Raw genomic sequence first — 16,014 nt, 5'->3', positions numbered from 1 at the left:
AAAAAACTCATTAACTATATTCCTCAAACATTTTTCATACACTATAGGAAACTAATTTCTTTTTGTCATTGTATCATCTCACTCAGCACACAACAGATTCTAAATGAAAATTTACTGAGCTTACATTAAGTTGCAGTTGGAAAAGATCACCTTTCCCTTTGACTTTAAGAATCTCTAACTTTATTTGGTGTAGCCTTCATTCTTCATTTAAAACTAAGCCAAGCAGTAGGAAATAAAATAATTTTTTTTTCTGAAATAATCTTAATAGCCATCGCTCACTATATGAAAACCTTCCAGAGTTTGGTAAATATGAATCCAAATCACCCCTTCTCCATCTGAACTCCCTCTGCCTTTCTGTAAAACTTCCCAGAAAGGTAAGGCCATGAGTTCTCAGATAAGCTAGTTTGCAGCACTGCCATATCCCTTCCCAGGAAAGGGCATAGGGTCACACAATCTGGCACCAAAGGGGTTGTGGGGTGGAGAGAAAGGGAGAAGAAAGAGCTGTTGGCTGCCCTCTGCCTCCTCACTCACACAGCCTGGAGCTTAAGATAAACCCCATCACTGTCTCTTAAGTTTCTTCTTTGACAATAGCTCTGGTTTAGGAAAAAAACAAAACTAAACAAAACAAAACAGTAACAGTCTGTATTTGTGAAATAGAGACACACAGTAGGGAATATACTAGAGTCTTCCTCAAAAGAACCCCAACTCCGTGTCAATCAAATGGCTCTACCTCAAGGAACTGGCATAGGTCTGTAAACTGGGTAAGACATCATGACTCTCCATGTGGTGACCCAAGCCTGATTCCTGGCCCTGAACCCGGAGTTTTTCTGGAATAAATTTTAGCAAAATTTTAGAGGGCTGCCCATCTACTTCATTCCTAGGGACAACATGATTAATTGGCCACCACCAATGATTGTTGCAGGTCAAAACATTCTGATTATCACTGTGTCCCAGAGGCCCATCATGATCAAGGCACTCACCTTGTCTTTGGCAGCTAAGTTCTGCCACTTGGTCTTTGGTACTCCAGGATCCCAACACCCCATGAATTCAGAAAGTTCACCTCAATGGCAGCATCTCCTACATCACACCTGGCCTACAGAAGAGATCCACCAAAGAGCTTCTCGAAGTTGCAGGTGCTCCTTCACCAATGTAATTCTCAATGCCTCAGAAAAGGGAAAGTCATCTGGCCCTAGCTGGGAGTACAATGGAGGCATGAGAGGGTGTGTGTGCAGTTTGCATGTGATGAACGCATGCCGGCATTCCTATCTCAATGAGCCTTTGCGTTCCTTTCTCTACATTATGCCAGGGAGATTTTGGCATCTCAACCTCATTAAACATGGGCCCCCATGAGTCCCAGTGGTTCTCAAGCATCTTAATCATCTGGTGTGGTAGCTACAATTGTTGATTCTCTGATCCCATCCCAAGGTATTCCAAGGCAGTAGATCTAAATTAGGGCCCAGAGATCTGCCCCAAGCAAACCAAGTGGTTCAAAGTCAGGTGATAACTCAGAACAGTGAGAGACAGGTCTCAAAGCTTAAGGAAAGGCTGCTAGGATTGCCCAGCTTTCCAGAAAAGCACAGATTTTTCACAGTATTCTTTTCCAAAGAAATACAAACCAGGGAAAATAAAAAATTAAAAGTACCCCTTTATTATCTGTTTCTGGTGTCTCCAGTGATGGGTTCTCCAACACTTTCCGCATGGGTTTCCACAGCCCAGTACAAAGCACACAGCACATTCTCCTGTCTTCCTCTATTACTGTTCATCTTTCTTTTTCCCAACCTCTCACCATCATTACAGATCTCAAATGCTTATGAGAGGTTTCCATAGTCTTCTTAGATCATTCAACCAATAAATAACAACATCTGGTTCTTCTCATTTTTCCTCTAAGGCAAATCCCCTTGGCCCTCAATCATTTTAGTTGCTCTTCTTCTGCATTCCCTTCAGAACCAGGAATAAATCAGCAAATCATCATTGCTTAATATATCTGAAGTACAAAACGATGTAGTTCCCAGGCACCAATGCAAACAACAGTCCAGAGGGGAGATTGACACTCTGCAGCCAAGGCAAAATTCATGGCTTTCATTTGAGTTCAATGCATCACATCCTTATCTGGCTATGAGGAATCTGCCACATGGGAAAGCTGCCCCATGGGAATGGAGGTTACTGTCACTGTTATATTAGTACTAGAGTAATAATACAGTTATTAGAGTAATAACTGTACAAAAGAAAGGGTAAGAAAACTGAAGGCAGGAAGATCAGTAAATATATCTGGAAGGTAGCAAGTCCCAGAAGAAAATCCTCAGAAAGACAGTCAGCAAATAATAAAAATTAGGACAGACGAAGGCCAAATATTTTAGTTTTAACTGAGCTGTCAACTTTTAGCATTTTTTTAAAAAAATGTGTGTTTGGTGTTTGGTGGAGTGCCTGGGTGTAATGCAGTTCTGACTTCAACTTCCCAAAATTAACACAGACTCCCAGTTGAGGGAAAAGTCATCCACAAAACTCCTCACACTTCAGAAATCAGCCACAAGTTCCTCGAGCTACTGGTACTTCTGACTAACTGACTACATAATCAGGGCCTCCCACAACTCTCTTAGGTTTGATCATACATTAGAACAACTCACAGAAAGTGAGAAACCCCTATACTTATGGTTATAGTTTTCTTATAAAGGTTACAAGTCAGGACCAATCAAAGGGAGAAATCTATGGGTCAAGGTCCAGGAGGGTCCTGAGCATAAATGTTCTGTTTCTACAGGATGCTTCACCCTCCCAGAACATCAAGGTATGATTACCTACCAGTGAAGTTCAAGCAAACTTCAGTGTCCAGAGTTTTTATTGGGGGTTCCAGTATGTAGGCATGATTGATTGAATCACTGACCACGTAACAATTCAATTTTCAGTCCCTCTTCCCTCCTAGGAGGTTGGGATATAGGAGTGATATCACATGCCTCACAGTCCCAACCCTCTAATCATATAATTGGTCTTTACACCACAGCCAGCCCTCATCCTGTAACCATCTAGGAGCCCACCATGAGTCAGCTCCTCCTTAGCATAAACAGGTGTGATCCCAGGAGTCCATCATGAACGATAAGGAAACTCCTCTCACTTGGGAAATTCCAAGGGATCAGAAGCTTCCTCCCAAGAATCCAGCATGAAGATCAGAAAAATTCACTGTCATGTTAGTTTCTCTGATAAAATATTTTCAAGTTCTTGTACTCCCTTTGATCCAACAAGGCCATTCCTCACAGAAAGCACAGGCATGGATGAATCTTAGGACCCTGAGATCGGAGTGTAGTGAGAACCTCCTATAATTCTGGGTTTTGAAGGCACAGCTGCTGTTTCTCGCCTTGAACTTTGCAGCAAGCATCCACCAACCATTTGTGCTGCAATCTGCCACCTAAGAAGAGTGAGATCCAAAAATGCTACAGATCCTCATTGTCTACATAGAGTTACAGTCCCAGCAAGTTACAATAGAAATTCAAAGTCATCCCTTTCAGAATCTCTCAGTAAAAGGAACCTACTGGTATTCTCTGTATATATCTGAGGAAATTCCTAGTCTGCCTCCACTTTTCTCTTTGAGAGAGAAAGAACAAAGGTAAATTAGTGAAAAAGTAAACCAAACAAACTTTTCTCTACATTATGATCATGTAGCCTTACCTTAGTATTTACCTGAAAAATTCGAGCATTCACAAAAAGGATTTATTCATTCTTTAAAAAACTAATTTATTTTTAACTGACAAATAGTATTCCATCTTTCAATGATAATTCTTGAGTCCCTACTTTGCAAGCCAGTCTTAGTTCTAGGTGCTAGAGATAAACCTCATTGAACTTACACTGTAGTGAGGGGAGGTAAAAGTCAATAAAAATGATGCTAGATAGCATCATTTAGGGGGATACTAAGGCAAAGCAGGGTAAGGAAATAAGGGTAAAACACAGAGGAGTGTTTGCTACTTTAGATCACCTGGCCACCAGGGAAGGCCTCTGGGATGAAGTGACATTTAAGCAGAAACCAAAGATGGTGAGCACACAAGCCCTGCACAGATCAGAACAAGGGTTCTGGAATGCTGGTGCAGAGAATGAGGTTGAGATTGGTAGAATAGGCGTCAAAGAGGTAGCCAGGGTTCAGATCAAAGAGGACTTCATAGTACAGAGACTATATCTTATTATTTGGGAAAGAAACATTGCCATTATGTGGGCATGATCAGGCATTCCTTACCCCTCTTTTTTTTTTTTTTTTTTTTCCTTCTTTTTTGTTTTAACGGAGTCTCATTCTGTTTCCAGGCTGGAGCGCAGTGGTGCGATCTCAGCTCACTACAACCTCTGCCTCCCAGGTTCAAGCAATTCTTCTGTCTCAGCCTCCCAAGTAGCTGGGACTACAGGTGCGTGCCCCACCACACCCAGCTACTTTTTGTTTTTTTAGTAGAGATGGGGTTTCACCATGTTGGCCAGGATAGTTTTGGTCTCTTGACCTAGTGATCCACCCACCTCAATCTCCCAAAGTGCTGGAATTACAGGCAGGAGCCACTGCGCCCGGCCTCCTTACCCCCCTCTTTGAGTTGATGACATACTCAAAGTTAGGAAAAATATGAATGCAGCTCCAAAGACAGACAGAAAAGACACTGGTTGGTAATAATAGACTGCTTTGGAAGGTGACTTCCAAGCCTTCATTCAGGGACTCACCTATAAAAACTCTCATGAGTCCAAAAATACATTCCTCTCACTTTCCATCCCTCCTACACTACCAGACTGTAGTCTAAAGCATATCCTACTAGATTATAATCACAACCTCCTCCTCTTGGAGCTTCCAAGATAACCTTACAGTGGCATAAAATTTTCAAAGGCAGTTTTTTATTTTTCTTTATAAAATTTTTCTTGCCTCCAATCACATTTGCCCTTGGTATTTCTGTCACTGAACATCCTAGACAATCTAGTCAAACATCGTAGAGAATCTTTACTTGTCACCTATGATAGACTTAGAAAACAAACTTATCAGCCTTGTAGCAACAGGCTGTGTCAAAATGAAATTCCACAGAAGTCAAATGAAAAGGAATAGAACCAAAAGAAACATATCACCATTTCTTTAAGGTTGTGGGCATGGAGGTTAGTTAGTGCTTATTTTCATGGTTGGTATGCTATTTGTAACTAAAAGATGCAAACTGCTGCAAAAACCTTTCAAGATCAAACATTAAAATGCTGCAAATTCCTACAGCTGCACATATTATGATAGTCTATTTTTTAGCTCTGACATTTTAAACCACCCACTTTCACTCTTATGGTTTATATTACCATCAGAAGCTCTTAATAAAATAAAACATTATAGCGAATATAATCTAATAGGCTAAACACACAGGGAGAGAATCAGGAGTTTAAAGTTCTTTAATTTGCTGAGTTTCCCCATCTTTAACATTGAAAAATCATTGGTTCTTGCTTATTGAAGCAGACTTCCACTTGCTTACTGAATGGAATGGCACTGTGAACAATTCAGCAGTATCTTCTTCCCAAGAGAAGGGGGGTATAAAATTAAAAAGCTAAGTTTATTTGAAACCATTCAGGACCATTTTTCAAGGGAGGTATTATGTATATCATAGAGTTTGGTTCTGTGTCAATTCACTGTCTACAGAGTAGCTTAATACATTTCTCTTGATTTCAGGCTTACAAACAAGACATGGCCAGGGAAGGATAAAGAAGCAAAAAAAAAAAAAAAAAAAAAAAAAAGTTACTGTTACAGAGTCACAAATGTTTTGATTCTGTACCACTATGGTCCAAAAATATTCCTGCATACCCTTGGGCATGATCTTATGAAAAGACGGAATCTGAGATTTGATTGGAAACAGAAATTTATTATAATCTAAACTCACTTCAAGGAACACAAAGAGATGGTCATTTGTATCAGTTAGGGTTTCACTAGAAAAGCAGAGCCACCATGAGTGATTCAGAAGAAGGGATGTACTATGGGGATCTGACCTTTTACAATTGCTGGGGCTGGTTAGATGCCTATGTAAGTGTGATGCTTCTGTGTCTATAACCCAAGTTGAAAGCCGGCAGGGCGGCAGGGCCATTCTGGAAGAGAGGGTGAATGGACTTGAAGTAGGGTGAAGCAAGGGCAAAATGGAATCCACAAGAATGAACTAAAATACATGTCTGTTTCCCACTGCCTTTAAGGTTCCAACTTTAATAATGCAAGAGGCTTGCAAAAAGACTGGCACTCTTCCCTGCAGAACTGCATACATACCTGCACCATGATTCCAAGTAGCTGAACGAGGAGATCTGGAGAGCACTGGAGGAGCTGAGGGCCTGGGTGCTTCTGCAAATGAACAGCACGTTCACCAACATTTCTGTGACAAACTGCACGAGGCCTGGCAGCAACAAAACCTATGCCAACCTTCTGAATGTGATCTCAGCCACTTCACTTTCATCTTCCAAATCTTGCAGAAATTTTTCTTATGGTCAGTCCTAACCCAGATCATCTTGCAAAGGCAATTCTAAGAAACCTAGTCTCAACTTAGCGAAAGTGACATAGTGCAAAGCCACCATATCTTGGTAAGCTGCTTTCATATTCCACTGTCCCATCCCCTCAAAACTGTTCAAAGTAGATGTTCTGTAACCCATTTCCTCATTTCAAATTTTAGCTCATTTCTTATTTGAAAAAATATATAATTAGTATCTTTACTACCTGAGCAAGCACTTTTATCATTTATTAGTACACAAGCAAGCACCTTTATAGCAAAAAGTATTATGCATCTATAAATTGCATTTATTCTTAAGGAAATTTCTAGCTCTCAGTATGTGTGACATACATTCAGTGAATCAAAAATCAACTTATGTTTTAATAAAAATATGTTTGGAGTTCTGCACTGGGAAAGGTCCTGTGAGGAGAACAAAAAGACAAGCTACAGAGTGGGAGAAAATATTTAGCAATCACATACTCGACAAAGTACATGTATCTAGAATATATAAAGAACTTCAATACTCAACATTAAAAAAAAAAACAAAACCTACAAATAGACAAAAGATACAAAGGCACATTTACCACACTCTTTGGTTTAATATCAGATGTTTAATAACTTCACCCATTAGGGAATGGTAAATTAATGAGGTACATATAGAGGTGTGATGTCATTACATGTCTATCAGAATGGCTACAGTAAAAAACAGCAACAATACAAAGCGCTGGCGGAGATGCACAGAAACTGGATTACTCAGACACTGCTGGTAGGAACATCTGGAAAACAGTGTGGCAACTTCACATAAAGCATATAAACATGCAGCCATCACATGACCCAGCAATTGGACTACTGAGCATTTATCCCAGAGAAATAAAAATTTATGTTTATATATTTTTATTAAAACATAAGTTGATTTTTGATTCACTGAATGTATGTCACACATACTGAGAGCTAGAGATTTCCTTAAGAATAAATGCAATTTATAGATGCATAATACTTTTTGCTATAAAGGTGCTTGCTAGTGTACTAATAAATGATAAAAGTGCTTGCTGAAGTAGTAAAGATACTAATTATATATTTTTTCAAATAAGAAATGAGCTAAAATTTGAAATGAGGAAATGGGTACGTGGATTTGTATAGCAGCTTTATTTGTATTAGCCAAAAGTTGGAAACAACCCAGATGTCCGCAACAGGTGAACAGTTATACAAACTGTGGTATATCTATACAATGGAATACAACTCAGTAATAAAAAGGAACAAACTATGGATACATGCAACAGCCTGAAGATCCAGAGACATGCTGAGTGAAAAAAGCCAATCTCAATAGGTTACATACTACGTGACTCCATTTATACAACAGTATTAAAATGACAAAATGATAAAAATGGAGAAGAGATTCATGGTTGTTATGGATTTGGGTGAGGGGATTATAGATTAGGCAGTTGTTAAAGATTAGGTGTCCATGACTGCGATAAAGAAGTACCAAGGATCCTTGGGATAGAACTGTTCTATATCTTGACTGTGGTGGTACTCTCTGAAATCTACACATATGATAAAGCTGTATAGAACTAAATACACAGTAAAATTAAAAAAAAAAAGAAGTACATATAAAATGGGTGAAATCTGACTAAATGCTGTAGATTGCATCAATATCAATTTCCTGGTTGTAATATTATGCCATCATAATGCAGGATGTTACCATTGGGGGAAATGGATAGAGTATAAGGAATTTCTATATTATTACTCAAAACTGCATGGGAATGTACAATTATATTTTAAAAAATTTTTTTAAAGGGGTTTGAAATCTCAAAGTTTTTGCTCAAGCATAATTTAAGATACAGTTAAAATTGTTTGCACAGATTTAATGGGCCCTTTGAATTGTGTTTTCACTAATTATCTAAAATGAAAATCATAAAGATACAATCTATGTGAAGTATCTAGGCCAATGCTTGGTTCATAGTGAATAGTTAATAAATGTGGCTTTCTGTCCTTCTTTGTACCATCCTGTAGAGTTGTGTGGGTCTAAAGTCATTGATGTCCTCCAGCTTCATGCTATCACACTAGAAGATGCAGTTTCACCTTAGGTGACTATAAAGAAAGCTGTCCAGTCTTATTTAAATCAATGCATGTGAGCACAGAAAGACTACTTAACATTCTCTTTCTGAAGAGGCAGTTATCTCTTTCCAATTAGTGCTGTGTTGCTCCTCTAGATTTGCAACTCAATCTTCTCAAAAAACAAGTGTATCTTTCACAGGCAGTGGCATATAATATACAGCAAGCTATGCCTCTTAGATACCAAGCTGCTTGTTACAATCAATGATTACCGCAAGAGTCCCTCAGCTCTCTTCCTCCTAAACCCCCCAACTCTCCTTTGCCCTTGTTCTGTCAGCCCCTAGCTAATCTTCCTCTTAATCAATGGTCTTACTTCTTTGTCTACTCCCTCCACCCCTCCCTTCTGCTGTCTCCATTATGAAGAAAAATAAAACATTTTAGGTGAGGTGCAATGGCTCATGCCTACAAGCCCAGCACATTGGGAGGCTGAGGCTTAAAGATCGCTTAGCCAAGGAGTTCAACACGGCCTACACAACACAGGAAGATCCCATATCTACAAAAAAAAATTTAAAAATATATCTGGGTGCACGGTATGTGCCAGTAGTTCCAGCTACTTGGGAGACTGAGGCAGGAGAATTGCTTGTGTGCAGGAGTTTCAGGCTCCAGTGAGGAATAATCGTGCCACTGCACTCCAGGCTGGAGGACAGAGTGAGATCCCATCTCAAAAAAGAAAAAAAGAGAAAAGACAGAGAAAAAAGAAGAAAACCTTCTAGAAAGTCAAGAACTGAAAACCCCCTTCCCTACTCTCCAGCAAGTAGGTACAGGCATTTGACTCTGCCCTTTTTAATTGAAAAACACTCAGACTTTTGACCAGGATGATCTCCATGGCTGTTACAAAGACAGCAAGCGCATCTCATGCTGTGAATTTACACACCTTAAATTAACCAACAACCCTGACGGTAATAAATGAAAAAGCAGGTCAATCTGGAAGTGAAACATTTATATTCGTCCCAAGGAGATTTTAAGAAACATCTGGGAAACTGAATAACGAGGTTAGCCGAGGTGATCTTTGAGCAGAAAACCAGAACAACTTTCTAAGAGGACAAATGTCTATAACATATTATCTTCAAAGTCAAATATGTAATTTTCTCACTCTCCTTAAAAACATTAAACTTTCAGTGGAAGGCGTAAGTCAAAAACCCATGAATTGTTGCCGATTGCTATGGTTTCCTTTTCTAAGTCATCAGAGACACCTGTCAAGAGGCCTAAGCCTCTCAGCCAGAGCAGGCCTTTCAAGCTGCCAACCCCGTCTCAAATAATCATTACCATAAACACGGGTTCCTATTACACCCGTTGGAAAAAGGCTGAAAACGCCGATAATAGCGCACGAATATTATTTCAACGGTTTTGACCGGCGCATTAAAATAAGCTTAAATGCTGAGCCACATTATAAAGGGTTGAGTCAAGCTCCTGATTGTGTAAGATAGCACTTCCCTCAAATGAGCGCTTCTCTTCTTTCCTCAGAAGCTAGGCTTCTTTTTAAATTAAAGAAAATACTCCACCCCACAAAAACCTGGCATATTCTCGGTTCCCTTTACACTTATTCACACCAGAAACGCTGAATCATGACTCCGAGGTTGTAAAAGAAAAACTATTTCGGCTGGGACCCCAGGGTCCCTGGAGAAGCCTAGGCTCTGCGTTACTTCTCTCTGCATCTTCTGAAGTCTAGATGCAGAGCGGTCTGGCAGATTGGAGAGCCTCGGGGAGCAGCCAAGGGTGCAAGGCGGGGGCTAGGGGCTGGGGAGAGTCTTCAGCTCCCTCTCCTAAACCCACGCAGCCCTGTCAGCTCAAGGCTCCCGCCTCGCCTCATCTCAACGAAACCCTTAAGAGGCTGATACACTTCCCATCTGCAAAGCTGCCCAACAGCCTACGAGAAATTCTCAACTTGGAAGCATAGCCACCACCGCCACCCCTCCGGAACCCTCTAGGTCCGCGCTAGTCCCACTTGGTCACGATCAGGCAGGCGATGGGGTGCGGAGGCGGTTCCACCAGCCCGCTCCCAGCACTGCCTCGAGAGAGAAGCCCGCTGAGAGCGCAGACACTTGAAAAACTCGATCCCAACTCCCCAGCGGGCGCCTCCCGAACCGCCCCGAGAGCCCAGATAAGCCGGGCACTGGATCCCGGAGCACAGTGCCATGCACATCCTGGAGAGGAGGGAGGTGTGGAGGGAAAGGGCGGCAAAAATGAAATGCCCCCAAGTCAGTCCCGCAACTTCTCCCGGACCGAGGGACGGGCGGAGGGTAGAGGAGGCAGCCGCGGCTAGCGCGAGGTGAGAGACTCACTTGAAGGTGAGGACGCAGAGCGGCCGGTAGGACTTGTGGCTGGTGTTCTCGGCCATGCCCTTGCCCCAGAAGTCGTTGGTGAAGATGCTCCAACGGAGCGGGGCGCCTGGCCGAACGTCGGGGTTGTTCACGATCGCCCACACGTCGTCGTGCACGAACTCGCCCTGCAGGGAGCGGCCGTAGCACAGGCAGCTCGCCCCGGCCAGCAGCGCCGCGGCCCCGGCCGGCGCGAGCCCGCAGCCCTGCCGCCGGGAGGGTGCGCGGTCCCCGCCGCCGCCTCGGGCAGAGGTGGTCAGCACCATCGCGCCGCCGCCGCCGCTGCTGCCCTGGCCTCTCCCGGGCGTCTGGCATCCTCCCCTACCGGGGCCCCGGCGGCGCGCGGCGGCTGCCCGGAGGGGAGCTTGGGCATGGTGCTGCGGCAGCTGGACCCGCCGCGAGCGCCCCGCGCTCCGCCGCCTCCTGCGCCGCCGAGTTGGCCCAGCTGCAAATAAACAGCAGTCCCCCCGCCTCCCCCGGCCATCGCCACCTCCTCCGCCCCACTGCGCATGCCCGCTCGCTCTCTCCTCCACCCCCCAATCCCGGGACGCGGGCCGTTTCCCCCCACAGCCCGGCGCCCTCTGCCCCCGGCCCGCCTCGCGTGCAGGTGGAGCGGGGTTCGCGGCGCGCGGCTGCCCGGGAGTTGCGGAGAAGGGCACCCCGGGGTCCCACTTGCGGTGCCGGGCTGTGCTCACCCCCACGCCCCCGCCCCCATCCTTCTCCCCCGAACGGGGCTGGGGAGGGGCACATCTGGCGGACCCCTCCCGGGGCAAGTAGGCGGGTTTAGCAGGTGCGCAGCCTGGAACCCCCACACCCACCTTCCAGGGAGAAAAGTGCCGCTGCTTCCCGGGAAGTTCCCGGCTTTTCAGCACCCGGGACGACAGCAGCGGTGCCCGGGGAGACGCTCTCCACCCGCCCTGTGCTCGCGTCCAGTCGCCGGCTGAGTGTTCTTCTGCCCGGGCTTTCTCTCACCCGCCCGGCGCCGCGTCCCGCAGACCCAGCCTCCTACGGAGGAACCCGCGGGGACAGGGAGCACCTTCACCAAAGCCAGCAGAAGGGGTCTCCCTGGACAAGGACCTGCTGGCCCTGCCCGGGTGTGTTCAGAGGCGCCACCAGCTCTTTAACTTACCGCCCATTTCTTCGCCCGCACTTACGAAAAGTACCAGGTTCGAGTTTTGGTTTGGGCCTGGGAGCCGAATTGGCTTCTGAAACGTTTTTTATTTTATTGTTAGCTTAAACTCAAGATAATTTGGGAGATGCCAAGCAAAAAGCAAACTACTTTTTCTATCTAACTGGATCACTTGGGTCTCATTATTTCCTGGGCTGTGGGCGTGTTTGAACTGTTCCTGCTAATTCAGTAAAGGGCAGCGAAGAAGGTGGGGATGAGGGGATGGGAGGGGAGATTTGTATTAGGGCCTCTGGCTTTGGTTCCTAAACTTCCTATCTTTCTGAAAGATTGTTTTCTTTTTAAAAATACTAATTATAATAATGTATCCAGAGTGATGATTACTAGAATTTCTCCAGGTCTGAAAGTTCTATTTGTTCTTTCAGGCACCTTGTAAATTTCCATTGCTGTGTTAGAAATTACCAGGAATTTGACACATCCAAATAGAAAAACTGAAAATAAGAAGTCACCCTTTTATTCTCATCCTCCCCAGATCCTTAAAAAGCTCACCGACTGAAAAAATAAAATCCAGAAATTGTTCCTCTGCTATGAGTATTTGTGTGACTCTTTACTGTAACAAGTTACTTTTTAAAAAATTTTAAGACATCTGAGCAGTTGAAAAGTCAATGAATTAAGATAAACTTACTGTAACTCAAAGTACGTTTCACCCATTTTCACTTTGTTTATTTGGTGACTTCAAATTAGTGACAGAAATGAAACTGGAAATCTTGGACATGGATGTTTTCATTCTTTCATCAAAATCTTTCACCCTTGGTAACCTTAATATCCAGACTTTAATATCTAGACACACCTGACCCTATCTCCCCATAAAACACACTACAGCCTTTCCTCTTCACTTGCCTATTAACTTAATACAAACATATTAAGGAGATTCTTTGTGCTACAATGTGCTAAGTAAAGGACTGGAAGACCCAAAGCTGCTCGTGTGTGTGTGTGTGTGTGTGTGTGTGTGTGTGTGTGTGTGTGTGTGTTTAACACCATAAAAGTCTAGCTTTCTAAGTTAACAGCTGATTGAGATAGTGAGGTTATCTTTGCTGGAATCATAGTTGATGTAATAGGTCAATGTCTCAATCCTTACTTATAATTAACAAAGGCTTTCTAGAGAGAACGTCTTAACCCAAAAGGGTGACTCTAGGCCAGGTGCAACGGCTCGCATCTGTAATCCAAGCACTTTGGGCGGCCAAAGCAGGAGAGTTGCTTGTGGCCAGGAGTTCAAGACTGGCCCTGCCTCAAAAAAGAAAAAAGAAAAAAAAAAAATGGCCTCTAATAGAAGATTTTTATAGAGAGAGTCTTTTTTCCTTCCTCAAATCATCCTTAAGTCATCCTTGTCCAAGAAAGACCTCTGGCCACCCCCTTCTCGGAGTTGTTTTGTTTTTTAGATGGAAACAGTATCAGAGTGCTCCATGACCATGGAGAGTAGTGCAGGACTCAGGGCTGAGACTCCAAAGAGATCATAAAAAGAAGAGATAAAGGAAGCTTCAAAGTGGGATTCCTGATTACATAATCTTTCCTCTAAGTTCAGTGGCATCTTTATTCTATTTAGCTCTCAGATGACAAATTTGAGATTGACTTAAAATAGTGAAATGCTTCAAGTCTTCTCAAGGACAAACAATCAGTAAATATTTTAAAAAATTAGTTCCTTCGGGCCTGGCACAATGGCTCACTCCTGTAATCCCAGAACTTTAGGAGGTTGAGGGGGGCAGATCAGGTCAGGAGAGCGAGATCACCCTGGCCAACATGGTGAAACCCTGTCTCTACTAAAAATACAAAAATAACCTGGGCATGGTGGCACACGTCTGTAGTCCCAGCTACTTGGGAGACTGAGGCAGGAGAATCGCTGGAACCTGGGAGGTGGAGGTTGCAGTGAGCCAAGATCACACCATGGCACTCCTGCCTGGGGACAATGCAAGACTCTATCTAAAAAAAGAAATAATAATAAATAAATTAGTTTATTCACAGCCGCATCACCTTCTGATTCAACACTGCTCTGTGTTGTAGGAAAAGTATAGAAGTACTGATGTCAGAGAGAGGTTTACATTGATATGCCAGCCCATCAAGCCATTTGCTTCTCTGTTAAAAAGTGGAAAACACCCATCTTGGCTAATAAAGGGGTCCAAAAGGAAATTAGATTTAATTCTTGTTATTTAGCCTCTGATTATTTTTAAAGGATTGATAATTAGAGCAATACTACCTCCTAAAACACCTTGTGTCCACTCAAAGCCATTTATAATAAAACTTACATTATTGTAGAAGTACCTCTCTGAGGCTCGTATAGATTAAGTCACTCATGCAAATTAAGATGGACCATATTTCTAAAAGAGATTAGGACACAACTAAAAATAAATCAAGGGCAAGATATTGTAATAAAACCAATTTCAGATTACTGCTGACAACAATTCTTTGCTTGACCAAACTTTAGTTAGTTTTCCAAATCTTTTCCTAGCACTGTCAGTGTACTTCCTTGTAAAATCCAGTTTTAGCAAAGAACACTACAAAGTCAGTTTGGCAAGAGAGTGATCAGATATCGAGGGTAGGGGGTTCTTGCTGTATTTGAAGTTGAGTCCAATCTCTCCTCCCCACTGAAGGACCGCATTGCAGTGGTCCCTATAACTATCATGATGGTCCCGAATAAATTCTACCATGCTTTAACAAGTATTGTTGAATAATTTATTTTAACACTGCCCCCTGTGCTTGTTTTCAGCCTAATGATATCCTCTATTCAAATATAACCTATATAAATGGCCAAATGCAATATCACAAAGGTGACAATACCATTTACAAAAGAGATGATAATATAGTTTACATTAAAACATAAATTTTTGTTGTCTAGTTCTTTAAATATTACTGTTCTTGAAGAAAATACAGAAAAGTAGAAAGAAGAACAAAAAAGTTTAAATTACCCCCCACCCCATGGGCCTCCTTAGAGCACGTACAACAGGCAACACGTGCTCTAAGAAGCTGGCTGTGGGCTGTGCCCAGACCTAGGCCCACAATGGTGACAGGAGAAGCAACAGTGGTAGCGTGGCTGCAGCCCCAGGAGGAAAAAGGGGCTCTCCATGGAGACTGTCTTTCCTTCCATCCCTAAAGCCTCTCTCTGTGTCACCTGCACAGTAATACAATTTAAGAGTATCAAAAATTATTTGTGACCTTGCATTTTCTGGCACTCAGGCAATAAACTTTGTCAGTATATTACTACAAGATTAAAGTATACCTATGTACATTGCAATAAAACATATTGCAGGAGAGAAAAACTACCTTTTTCTTCCTATCTGTTTTGGTTCCTGGCTTGATCTCTGTAACAAAAGACAGATTAACAAGAGAAATGCATACAAATTCGTTTAGTATATGTTTTACCTGACACAGGAGACTTCATAAGGAATTGAAGACCCGAAGAAATAGTTAAACCTGATTGTTTTCAAACTATGTTTGCTGAAGAATAAAGAAACATGGAAAGATATGATAGGATAAAAATGGGTATGAACTAAGAGTTGTAAAGTGGGGGAACCTTAGCAAGGCCTGTTTGTTCATATTTATCTGGGAATCACTGCAGCTTTGGAAATAAGGACAATCTCCTTGGAAGATAGGAAGGGCACCTCTCACATGAGCGTCTTATGACCTGCTTCATGGGAAGATCAGAAAGTCCTTCCTGAACCTGCCATTTCTTGAATTCCTTTGGCTTAAAATATTCAATATGTCAAGGTGTCATATTTTGGAGTAGCATGTCCTGAACCACATCAATATCAAAGATTTACCAGAATTCTTCAAAGAGTGGAATCTCTGGCTTTGAAAACTGCTGCAACATTGCAAAGCTAATATCCATAGTCTTAGAAATTATTGTGTATAATAGAAAAGAACACTGTTTTCATCTGAATGTAATTTTAATAACACATTTTATTTTACATTTTAATTATACATAAATCAAAAAGCTAGTTTTAGTGTTTTATACAACCTC

General features: G+C 42.5%; 1 protein-coding gene and 1 long non-coding RNA gene across 7 annotated transcripts in view; one reads left to right on the top strand and one right to left on the bottom strand.

Annotated features, from left to right (window-relative positions):
• The window catches only part of LOC105484141 (transmembrane O-mannosyltransferase targeting cadherins 1), a 286,363-nt gene extending 274,196 nt beyond the window's left edge, over positions 1–12,167 (bottom strand). For 3 of the 6 annotated variants that reach the window (XM_011745485.3, XM_011745500.3, XM_011745527.3), the window contains exon 1: positions 10,841–11,157. In XM_011745485.3, the coding sequence (XP_011743787.2) occupies positions 10,841–11,142 (302 nt within the window). In that variant the 5' untranslated portion in view covers positions 11,143–11,157. Of the gene's footprint in view, positions 1–10,840; positions 11,334–11,694 lie in introns of those variants that run through there. The other 3 variants (XM_011745480.3, XM_011745491.3, XM_011745531.3) reach the window with 2 other exon arrangements.
• LOC105484132 (uncharacterized) lies at positions 11,908–12,580 on the top strand. Its single transcript, XR_988775.2, has 2 exons — positions 11,908–12,042; positions 12,428–12,580. It is a non-coding gene; the product is annotated as an uncharacterized lncRNA (long non-coding RNA).
• The last annotated feature ends 3,434 nt before the right edge of the window (positions 12,581–16,014 follow it).

Source organism: Macaca nemestrina, chromosome 10, assembly GCF_043159975.1.
Source record: "Macaca nemestrina isolate mMacNem1 chromosome 10, mMacNem.hap1, whole genome shotgun sequence".
In the NCBI taxonomy this organism is placed as follows: Eukaryota; Metazoa; Chordata; class Mammalia; order Primates; family Cercopithecidae; genus Macaca; species Macaca nemestrina.
This window is presented reverse-complemented; position numbering and strand designations above follow the sequence as displayed.